Here is a 12,728-nt window from a genome sequence, read left to right as displayed (position 1 = left end):
CCTGCCACTAATGCCAATGATGGGGCACTATTCCTGCCACTAATACCAATGATGGGGCACTATTCCTCCCACTGATACCAATGATGGGGCACTATTCCTCCCACTGACACCAATGATGGGGCACTATTCCTCCCACTGACATCAATGATGGGGCACTATTCCTCCCACTGACATCAATGATGGGGCACTATTCCTCCCACTGGTGTGCATTGGAAGAGGGGTAGTCTTATACGGCGAGTATAGCCCAAACACTACATTTTAGCAGGAAAAGTAGGGGGTCGTCTTATACGCCCAGTCGTCTTATACGCCGGCAAATACGGTATATGGAGCTAACCATGTATGTATGTATAAAAACAGAAAAAATACGAGCGCTGGATAACCACCAAAGAGCAACTAGCATGAAAGGCGAACACCAGGAGCCTCCATAATAAATGTATAAAATAGAATATGCAGCGCTAATAAAATTCTAAAATTGAAACAAGCGATCATAAAATGCAATAGTCAAAACAATAACAATCTAATCACTGCTTGATTATAATTATAAGAAGAATAATGAAATATAATTAGCGTCCAGAGATATGCTCTATAATGATGAATGAATATATCCAACATAGGTGTTCTGCAGAGCACAGTGAAAACTCTCAAGACAGGATGGTGAGAAAATTAGTGACTTGTGATCGTGTTCATCATACGGAGATGAATGTAGATTGCACTAACTGGAAAGCGCAATTATAATGCGCGTTTGAGTATTAACCATCTCCTGGTCATCCGCCTATGGGAACTGGACCTCAGCGAGGATCATCTGGCCTGCGTCAGCTAAGCAAGTATCACACCCTCAGGGTCTCCAGGTACCAGGGGAAAAGTAATCCTCTCACCAGCAGGGGGAGCTTGTTTCACCATACATGCAGTGGCCACCAGCTCATCTTTATATGCCTTGAAGGGGGGGAGGGGCTCGGGAGTAACGAGCCAGAACATAGAAGAATCTGATAGTGTAGTACTTTAATGAAAGCCACAGGGATATGTTATACAAGTATAAATACACTACTCACATGCAGTAGTTAAAAGGCTGGCAATGGAGAAATCAAAAAATGGCCGCCGGCCGTCCATGAGGGCCGTGCGGTGTGACGTCACAGGATTTAGAGCACCCCTCTAACGCGTTTCGTGCTCTTGCACATGATCGCTTGTTTCAATTTTAGAATTTTATAGCGCTGCATGTTCTATTTTATGTATGTATGTATGTATGTATGTATGTATGTATGTATGTATGTACACCCCCCCCCCCATGTAAGAACCCTGGTTTTTGATGCTCAGAGAAACAGATATTTAGGCCCATATACTGGGAGAAAAAGCATCCCACTCCCATTTGCGTCTCTGCAGTAATATACTGACTACATACCTGGAAATTCTCTCAGTTGCTTTTTAACTTGGCAAGCCATCTCTAAATATTTGATTACTTCTACACATGTACTGAAGCATTCCATGGCAAAAAAATGCATATCTATGGCAGATAATCTATTTACAGTGAAATAGCACACTGTGAATGATGTATATAGCAGCAGTCTACTTTGTATAAGATTTTTTTTTAATGAAAAGCAATTTACAAGATGATAATAAAACGTGTTTATAAAAGCAGAGAATTTTCAGCATGCTGGCATATTTCTATGCAGAATCCTAAGGATTATTCATGGTTGTAAGCTATATTTTATCCAGTTATTGGATATTATACAGCGAAAACTGTCAGTCTACACTTTTTCTGTTCTCGTCTCACAGCCAAGCAAGGTTTTTTACCTTCCACATTAACCAAACAGTCCGGTTTCCATTACTATCTGGATCACCAGTCTTCCTCCAAAATTCTGGGGCTCGTGAGGGTGCTGAAGGATTCAAAAGGAGAAAAGTTAGAACGTTTATTGCTCTATGGTTATTAAAAGGCCACCCCTTACACCTAGTAATTTTTGCCTGCTTGCTAAGAAATTATCCCTATGCTGTTACCTTATGGGCTTCAGTGATGAGATAGAGCAACCAGAATACCCAGTTTTGCCAATCTACCAGAGCCATTATCAAGCTGGGCTTTTTTCCCCTATTGTCACCAGGTGACCCAACCAGTAACACTTACTATCCTAGGGTGAAAACTCGTACTCATTGTATTATAACATCTGAGGAGGAGCAACACTATCACCTTCAGCTTCTCACCAATTTGTACTAAAGAATACCTCCCCTTCTCAGCAATACAGGTCTTCTTGAGTTCACAAAAGAAAACAAGGCAGGGCTGATAACGTTGCTTGAGATGTAAGTGCAACAGAGATGCTGATCAGCTCATTTTTAGAAGTTATAAGCTCACGTTTTCTGACAGGACTGACCAATATTGCTCTGCGCTGCTCAGTTGCTTATTCACCAAACAAAAAGATAGCAAAAAAACAAAAAATAGGGCTTACATATACTTCAGGCTAAATAGTACTGTCATGTTTTCCCATAATGCAGAATAAACCAATTAGAACCTCCTTAAGGTACAAAATACAACTGGTACTACATGTACTTTGCTTATACAAATGCAGCCATCACATCTAAGGAGAGGAGGTAAGCCTCAATGTATTACATTTATATTCTTGGGTTTAGATATCCTTACGAGTTATTTTCTGTACACACTTTCCTGCAACATTCTATAAGGCCATTCTAAATTAAAATACCCAAAGTAGACAAACACATGTAAACATAAACTTTAGTCTGTTTCAACCATTCTATTCACACAGACCAAGAGATTTAATTTCTTGTTGAATGATCAAACTGAAAACATTTATCCTGAGGGTTCTTTTTTAAGCTGTAAAGAGCAAGGAGTTCCATTTTTTTCATGAACTGTACCAAAGCTGCATGTCACACCAGCTGCACCGATTTACGGTTTGTGAAAGAAAATGATCAAAATATTTTTCTTATTTACATGTATGTATTGCTGTATCTTATCACAAAGCACATTAATTTAGAGGTAAAAAAAAAAAAAGAAAAAAAGTATAAAAGATACATTTACAAGCAAAAACCCTACACAATGCAGACTTAAAAACTAATTTTAGCTTACCAGATTCTGGGGTCATGGCTTCATACTCCTTACTCCAATCACTCCAGTATCCTTTATTGTTCTGTTGCTTACAGCGTAGGGAAAGGATATACTTTGTATACGGTTGCAGATCCTGCAGTGTATATGAATTTCGGGTTTTATCTATGTCATTTGGAGGTACCTGAAAAGACAAAATCATATTTACTATTAACTTATAAACCTTGGTCTTTGTGAATACAAGTTTCAATTTGTTTTCAAATCTGCTTTAACGTGTTCATGCATTCTTCATCTCTGTGTCAATATCTTGTAAACGCTATTTTATTTGTTGGACTGACAGTGATCAACAGCATTACAGTACCTTATACCAAGGCCCCCATTATTAGCCCTGTTATCATAATAGTAGCAAGAACATTGATGAGCCGTTACAGGTACCTGCATTAGCCCGAAGGCATGCCAGCAGCTGGTCTAGCTGCTGGCGTGAAGTTAAAGCATGGCGAAAAAAACTAGAACTTGAGGCAACCCTTTTTTTCTTTTTATTTCAGTTTCAGAAAGATTCGGGGGGACCTTCGAACAGAGTTTTCTGCATGCATCTTTAGCGTGTCAGAAGCATATATGGAGAATGCAGTCCAGAGAGGGGAAGGAGCAGTGCAACACACAGCAATTCCAAGAGTCACTGGGACAGGAAGTGTGGGTCAATTAGCCAACAATATAAACCTGATAAAACATCTTACAGCTGAAATGGTATTAAATCTAACAAAAGTGTAATATAAACTCACTGCCACTTTATTAGGTACACCTGTTCAATTGCTTAGTAACACAAATGCTAATCAGCCAATCACATGGCAGCAACTCAAATTTAGTCATGGTGAAGACAACTTGCTGAAGTTCAAACTGAGCATCAGAATAGGGAAGAAAGGGGATTTAAGAGACTTTGAACATGGCATGGTTGTTGGTGCCAGATGGGCTTGTCTGAGTATTTCAAAAACGACTGATCTACTGGGATTTTCACACACAGCCATCTCTACGGTTTACAGAGAATAGTCTGAAAAAGAGAAAATATCCAGTGAGCAGGGAAGTGTGGACAAAATGCCTTGTTGATGTCACAGGTCAGAGGAGAATGAGCAGACTGGTTCAAGATGATAGAAAGGCAACAGTAAGTCATGTCAATATGGACCAAAATCTCTGAGGAATGTTTCCAACACCTTGCTGAATCTATGCCACGAAGAATTAAGGCACTTCTGAAGGCAAAAGGGGTCCAAACCGGTACTAGCAAGGTGTACCTAATATAGTCGCTGGTGAATGTATATTGCAGCTTACTAATTCTTAGATGTGTTGGCTAATTAGGCTTTTATTTCTTTATTTTCAACTTATGATCCAGGCAGGCTGCTATTTTTTTTTTCTATTTTAACTGTCAAGCTGTCCAGGTAAAGTGGTAATTAGAGGGTTGAGGCAAACTATTTAACACTGACAGGGGTGCTTAGAGTGATCAGCCTGCATTTATGTAAAAACCTTTATCCCATAATGAAAAAAAAAAAAAAAAACGATTTCTGCAAATGCTTGAATTTGTTAGCCAAGGTCATCCAAAACAGCTAGCGCATCTAACACTATCCTCTCCCCAGATTGACAATGTTAATGTCCAAGGGTGTCTCAACAGCTTCTCTATCCAGAGTGAAGACACCCTAAGACAGGATCACAGGTGAAAATAAAGGAAAAAAGCCTAAACAAGAAAACAAAATACAGCCACCACATTAAAAGATTAGTAAATTGCAATTTATTGAAATTTTGATTTTGGGTTTAATACCACTTTAATAAAAAAACAAATTATCTGCATATGTACCCCTTACTGCACACTGAAGAAGAGAGGAGGAGGAACAAGAATTAGTTTTAGATTTTAGAAATGCAGAAGACTGTAGGTCATTTAAAATCAATGCACTGTCCTTTACATTAAAGAGGATATTATTTACTGTACATTGACAAAATGATATCCCTCTCATTTGAGCCTATACCTTTTTAATATTATCAAACAAGTATATTGCTTGCTGCAGAATAGCATTGTAAATGGTTATGAAGTCTACGATCGACTTCACACCCAGCCCATTCTCTATCAACAGTTCACACAGATTACCCTTCCCTATTTTGTGTATGATGCACGCATGTTTTAGCCCCCAGATGCATAACTTTACATTTCTCAACATAAAATATTTTTCATGTAGCCTCCTAATCAATTAATGTATCCAGGTCAGCTTGCAAGTTAAGCAAGTCATGGATGATGCGTTTTTTTCTTTCCTGAAACCACGGGATGCAAGAGAGAAAAATCACTCAATTCCCCCATCAACACAATCAGTGCTGATGGGGGGACCCCCCACAGAGCTATTGTGTTCTGCCGGCAGAACACATTGATTACGGTTAGTGTTGTTGTACTGCAAGCCACTATTCTGCTTGCAGTAGCTCCTCCTACATCACCATTTTCTTCCAAGACGTCATTAGGAATTGGTTGATATTTTCAGTGTCAGAAGACTTCCCTCCATCTGCTAAATGGAAATGAAAGCAAACTAAGGAGGCACCAAAAATACGGCAAGCCATATTCACCTAGGCAAGAAGGGGACAAGGGGCGGGGCAGAATGAAAGTGTATTAAAATAAAAAAAAAAGTTTTCGTATTGCGGGTTTCAGAAAGTTTGTTTTCCAGTGTAAAGATTGTCGTCATTCCTCTGGTGATTATTTTCAGAAAGTGAGGTAAAATCACACATTTTAGGCTGCCACCATAACAGGAACAGATGGGAAATTTCCCAATGAGATACCTTTTGCGATAGCAAATATCTTAGGGCTAGTTCACATATGAATCTCACAGGAACACGCTGTCCGTTCCTGAGCAATTTGCATGTGGTGTGATTTCTACTCATTCATTTTGAATGGGCTAAAAAAAAATCACACCGCACCAAAAGTAGTGCATACACTACTTTTTAAAATGTGCAGCAACCAGATTGCATAGTACAAACGTACCACGCGATCAGGTGCAGGAAAATGGACTGCAATAATGACCTACGTTTGAAGTGTTGTTAGCTTTTTATTGACATCTACTGTAGCTTGTAAAGAAAATGCATTTAGCATGCATTCTGAATTGCACAGGAATGCACACCGCGCACAGTACAATCACCCTTAAAATGACCCCTTTTTGGAAAGTAGACACCCAGGGTAATCTCATTTTTTAATAGTAAAAAAACATGCTGGTAATAAGGTGGCTAGAACATGGAGATGGGTAATAGTGCACTAAATACTGTATATACATTTCATACACAGAGTGAGGAGGTAAAGGGGTTAATGTACAGATAACATACAGTGGGAGGATACAGACAATTAATACAGGTGAAACTCGAAAAATTAGAATATCGTGCAAAAGTTTATTTATTTCAGTAATGCAACTTAAAAGGTGAAACTAATAAATGAGATAGACTCATTACATGCAAAGCAAGATAGTTCAAGCTGTGATTTGTCATAATTGTGATGATTATGGCTTACCGCTCATGAAAACTCCAAATCCACAATCTCAGAAAATTAGAATATTACATGCAATCAATAAAACAAGGATTGTACATAGAACAATATCGGACCTCTGAAAAGTATAAGCATGCATATGTACTCAGTACTTGGTTTGGGCCCCTTTTGCAGCAATTACTGTCTCAATGCGGCGTGGCATGGAAGCTATCAGCCTGTGGCACTGCTGAGGTGTTATGGAAGACCAGGATGCTTCAATAGCGGCCTTCAGCTCTTCTGCATTGTTCGTCTCATGTCTCTCATCTTTCTCTTGGCAATGCCCCATAGATTCTCTATGGGGTTCAGTTCAGGCGAGTTTGCTGGCCAATCAAGCACAGTAATCCCACGGTCATTGAACCAGGTTTTGGTGCTTTTGGCAGTGTGGGCAGGTGCCAAGTCCTGCTGGAAAATGAAGTCAGCATCCCCATAAAGCTTGTCTGCGGAAGGAAGCATGAAGTGCTCCAAAATCTCCTGGTAGACGGCTGCATTGACCCTGGACTTAATGAAGCACAGTGGACCAACACCAGCAGATGACATGGCTCCCCAAATCAACACAGACTGTGAAAACTTCACACTGGACTTCAAGCGTCTTGCAGTGTGTGCCTCTCCATTCTTCCTCCATACTCTGGGTCCTTGGTTTCCAAATGAGATGCAAAAGTTGCTCTCATCAGAAAAGAGGACTTTGGACCACTGAGCAACAGACCAGGTCTGTTTTTCTTTAGCCCAGGTAAGACGCTTCTGACGTTGTTTGTTGTTCAGGAGCGGCTTGACAAGAGGAATATGACATTTGAAGCCCATGTCCAGGATCCGTCTGTGTGTGGTGGCTCTTGATGCACTGACTCCAGCCTCAGTCCACTCCTTGTGAAAGTCCCAACACTTTTAAATGGCCTTTTCCTGACAATCCTCTCCAGGCTGTGGTCATCCTTGCTGCTTGTGCACCTTTTTCTTCCACACTTTTCCCTTCCACATAACTTTCTATTAATGTGCTTTGATACAGAACTTCGGGAACATCTAACTTCTTTTGCAATTATCTTTTGAGGCTTTCCCTCCTTATGGAGGGTGTCAATGATGGTTTTCTGCACAACTGTCGGGTCAGCAGTCGTTCCCATGATTGTGATTCCTATTGAAGCAGACGGAGAGACCATTTAAAGGCTCGGGAACCCTTTGCAGGTGTTATGGCTTAATTAGCTGATTAGAGTGGGACACATTGAGCCGAGAATATTGCACCTTTTCACAATATTCTAATTTTCTGAGATTGTGGATTTGGGGTTTCATGAGCTGTAAGCCATAAGCATCACAATGATGACAAATCACGGCTTGAACTATCTTGCTTCGCATGTAATGAGTCTATCTCATATTAGTTTCACCTTTTAATTTGCATTACTGAAGTAAATGAACGTTTGTACGATATTCTAATTTTTTCGAGTTTCACCTGTATGTAGGATAAGGGTGGTGAAGGGTTAATATACAGGTTGTAGAAATTGTATGGAGATCCGTAGTACAGGAGAGAAGGGTAAAGTTAGGAAAAAAAAAGTGGGAATGACAGTTCTCTTCTGTGTAAATGAGATGGTATTGTTGTTCAGTCTAGTTAGTGTGATGAGTCTGTGTCCACTGCGTGAACCTCTCTCTCCTCTCTCCTCAGCACAGCCTTCTCAGTAGGATTTTCTCCGCTGGCTGCTTGGCTTATTCCTCCATATAAGGAACATACAGAGAAGGGAAAAGAAACATAGTGTCTTATCCGGGATATCAATTGTTTATTATACTTTGATTTCCCACTCACATTGTGAAAATTTAAGTAGCGCTTTACATGAAATGTATCCAGATCGTACTACAAACAGCCTTGCAGGTGTGTTTGCCTTCAATGAGTATACTCGCCGTTCCTCTGTGGATGCGTGATGACGTCACCGCCCCTCCCCTACGCGTTACGCTACAGGGACTCGTAGCTTCCTCTGGGGGATGTAGTTTTTCACTACATCCCCCAGAGGAAGCTACGAGTCCCTGTAGCGTAACGCGTAGGGGAGGGGCGGTGACGTCATCACGCATCCACAGAGGAACGGCGAGTATACTCATTGAAGGCAAACACACCTGCAAGGCTGTTTGTAGTACGATCTGGATACATTTCATGTAAAGCGCTACTTAAATTTTCACAATGTGAGTGGGAAATCAAAGTATAATAAACAATTGATATCCCGGATAAGACACTGTTTCTTTTCCCTTCTCTGTATGTTCCATATATGGAGGAATAAGCCAAGCAGCCAGCGGAGAAAATCCTACTGAGAAGGCTGTGCTGAGGAGAGAGGAGAGGAGAGAGGAGAGAGAGGTTCACACAGTGGACACAGACTCATCACACTAACTAGACTGAACAACAATACCATCTCATTTACACAGAAGAGAACTGTCATTCCCACTTCAAATATATTTTTTACTTATATATTTTTTACACACATTTTATTTATTTTTTCACATTTATAAAATAATTAATTTATATATTCACACTAATCATATATTTAGGTATAATTGATTGATGTAATTATTTGATTAATGGTGGTACACTTAGGAATTCACAATATCACATAAGGTTGTATATATTGGAGCGCGGTACAATATTGGCATTCATGGTTAACATTCACACACCTAGAGAGGGTGTAACAAGTACCTGGCGATCTAATATTTCATAAATATTAATTTAAGCACGTAATTAACTAATCAGTATTATTTTAGCATTTATAGTAATTTATATATATTTTTTTATGTACGTAATTAATTGATAATCAGAGTTCACATTTAGTAAGAAAACTCCTAGTGGCTCACAAGTAATCACCCAATTTTAATAGAAAAAAAAAGGGCCAAAATTCCAACCTCAACTCTGAACCTGCAGGTGTTTCCATGGAACTAATTAATGAGCCTCCATTGTGCAAGGAAGAGGAAAGCTGTGATTGCTATGACTGGTTATTGCAGTGATCGTAAGGCACAGAGTGACTTTGTCTGATGTAAGCCATCTTAATGATGTGGATGATAACAATTAAGAGGCGCACTGGCCATATTCAAAGGTTATTTCCACCACTTCATCGTTCATAAGCATACTACGCTAGATGAGAGGTTAAAATAAAAGCTTTAGATTGCAGCCTTTAAAGGCCAAGTCCACTGTTACAAGAATAATCAATGCAGCTTGTTGGCAGTGCAAGGAAGACAATGGTGCATTCCTGAATATTTTTGGGAATTTCCTTCTCTCAAAAACTTCTGAGGAGGGGTAAGAGCTTATACTAAATAAGCTCCCAGACATTGGCCTGGGGACAATCAACCGCTTTACTTCCTTCAATTCATTAAGCTGCCTTAACCCTGTACTGGCTTTTGGTTTTAAATAATAAAACATCATAAATGTACATTGATTTGCAGGAGCCTGCAAAAGTATTGCTTCCCCAATAAGTGGATCATGGATGCAATGCCAGGCTCCTGCAAAATCTCCCATCGTCTCTGCTTATACTGAGGAACAGACTTTTAGTTAAAAAGCTAGAGAAAGTGTCAATGAATTGCACGTGTGGCAATTACCGCACTTCTATTGAGAATTGCAAGTCTGTCTGCAGCAATGACAGATCGGAGTTGTAGTTCATTCATTCAAGTGACAGGTGCTGTGGGAGAGAAGAACTCCCCTCATGCTGTAATAAGGGAAGGGGATTGACATTTGCACCAAGTTACACCTTAAATACAGATGTAACATGGTGCAAAAAATGGAGTTAGCCTTTACGCTGCATGAACTAGGAGTTCTGATGTCAGAAATGAAAATGAAATTACAGAAAAAAAAGAGAATTTCAACAGGGCTCCATCCACAGATACAAGCAGTGCACAATCCTCCATATGTTGAACCACCTCACAAGCCCTGCACAGAGAAACAAATTCTGTCTCCATAAACACTTATGGGGTTAATGATGGCCAGCGTAATCAGAACATGTACACTTAACAGGAGAGTTACCTGCTCCCACTCTGTACTGTCTTTCTTCCTGTATCTGAGGTTGTATCTGATAGGGAACAAAGATTCCTTAAGTGGATTCTTCCACTCAATCTTCAGAGCCTTCTGTAGCTGAGCCAAGGAAACCACCTTCTCAATTTCTGGGGGATTGGGCTTCACTACACACATAGAATGAAAGGAAAATAAAAACACAATTTAGTCTTATACAACAATGTTACAATAGTGCAAATAAAAGAAATATATATGTATGTTACAAAATATACAAGATATGAAATAAAAATGATAAAACTAGGGGCCAGTCTGTCACTATTTTCTGAAGTAGTGCACACCAGTATAGCAAAACTATCCTCACAGGAGGCTGTGATGGAAGCAGGTGCCAATGCTTAGAAGACTACCTCAGACCCTGAACACAGCTCTCAACCTGCATGCATTGTCCATGCTTCAAACATGTAAACCTCTTGGAAACCTGTTCACAAACCATTGTTTATATAAATTGAACCCCCGAACTATAAAATTAAAAAAAAAAAATCAATATTTAGGTGTGAATCGCCAATGGGTATTACAAAATGTACTTCTAATGCTCCTGTAATCCATAAAATGTAATACTATGGCCACATAATTACTCTTTAGTTATTTTACTGAAAGTACATCGGTTTAGACTTGAAGGAGGCAGAGAGCATTTATTGGGTTAATGTACAGCAGCAGGCACAAGACATTATGTAGCAGCTGGAAACAGCGCAGCCAGGGCCCAACAATCTTTAGTTTTCAGACTCTATGTAGCTTCTCATCGATACTTGAATCGTTTTTTTCTCTTCTTGGGTAATCACGAATACTGTGAGCAACGTCAGTCCCTGTCCTTAAAGTTGAACTCCAGGGAAAGGAAAAATGTCCCACTGTAATAATAAAATGATAGTTTTGGTCTAGGGGGGCGCAAAAAGTTTTACCTGCCTGATCCTCCACTCCTGCAGGCTCCCCTCCAGGCTGTAAGACAAATCCTCTAACCTCTTCCTCCCTGCACTCCAGCAGCTTCAGGTCCTCCTATGTCATCAAGTACTTTGCAGTGCCCATAGCCCTGCATTGTACATGAGGGTGCCAAGGAACTGTCTACCACCACATCACAGAGAAGAGTACAGAACTAGCTTCTGAGGAAGCAGAGATTCGGTCAAGCAAAACTGCTTTTTGAGACCCTCTAGATCAGTGGTTCTTAACCTTGTTGGAGGTACTGACCCCCACCAGTTTCATATGTGCATTCACCAAACCCTTCTTAATTGGAAAAATAAAATATGATTTTTCAAATTCAAAACATAGGTATATATTTATACATAGGTGCACAAAATGAACAAAACCATTAAGAACAAAGAACAAAACCATTAAAACATGATTTTCACACAAAAACATAATAATGAATATTTACTGCACGAATCATATGAGTCGGGTGTGGGTCTTCACCTCCGCCGAACCCACGAGACTGACTCACCGAACCCCTGGGGTTCGATCGAACCCAGGTTAAGAACCACTGCTCTAGATCTAAACTAGCATTTAATCCTTGCAGTACAGGGGAAACCCCATTGCAAAGGAGCAGTTTGTCTTTTCCCTGAGATGGGCTTTAAAAAGTCAACTCACAAATGCATTACACTTGGGGCAATTCCTATAACAGCATTATTTAATATATTTTATGATCAAAGAGGTATGAAACAGTCTATACACTCTAGAATGAAATCATCTGAAATTACAGCCCACATATTATAGGATTCATTTGTGTGACATTTGTAGTGTAAAGCAGTCCATAGATTATCCAGTTGTTTTTTTTTCATTCACCCAGTGGGTTGAACAAAAAAACAATAAAAAAGAACTAGATATAACGGGATACTAACATTTATAGGTAAGGTTGATCCAGGGAATATCCAATTGCCTCTCGGGAGATCAGGAAATTGTTTTTTTCCCGTTCAGGAGCAAATTGGATCATGCTTTGCTGGGACTTCCACTGGATCAACTGTGGGTACAGGATTATAACTTTTTTTTTTTTTAATGGTTGAACGTGATGGACTTTTGTCTTTTTTCAGCCAGACTAAGTCACTTTGTAATTCCACCATCCACACACTCAATGGAGATAGGGGAATCATCCCTGTTTTAACAACTTTCTATCCCATCTGAGCTATTGCACTCTGACAGCGGCGAGACAT

The 12,728-nt window shown here is 39.8% G+C and overlaps 1 protein-coding gene across 2 annotated transcripts in view; it reads right to left on the bottom strand.

The window, feature by feature from the left end:
• Positions 1-12,728, bottom strand: part of IL6ST (interleukin 6 cytokine family signal transducer) — a 91,412-nt gene that overhangs the window by 26,308 nt on the left and 52,376 nt on the right. For both annotated transcript variants that reach the window (XM_089688076.1, XM_089688077.1), the window contains 3 exons: positions 10,549-10,703; positions 3,068-3,227; positions 1,789-1,871 (listed from right to left, as the gene is read on the bottom strand). In XM_089688076.1, coding sequence (XP_089544202.1) covers positions 1,789-1,871; positions 3,068-3,227; positions 10,549-10,703 — 398 coding nt within the window. The remainder of the gene's footprint in view (positions 1-1,788; positions 1,872-3,067; positions 3,228-10,548; positions 10,704-12,728) is intronic.

The sequence above is a fragment of the Staurois parvus genome, unplaced genomic scaffold (assembly GCF_062004578.1).
Source record: "Staurois parvus isolate SC_StPar_1 unplaced genomic scaffold, SC_StPar_1.0 ptg000445l, whole genome shotgun sequence".
Lineage (NCBI taxonomy): Eukaryota > Metazoa > Chordata > Amphibia > Anura > Ranidae > Staurois > Staurois parvus.
Note: the sequence above shows the minus strand (reverse complement) of the source record. Positions and strands in the feature narration are given on the sequence as shown.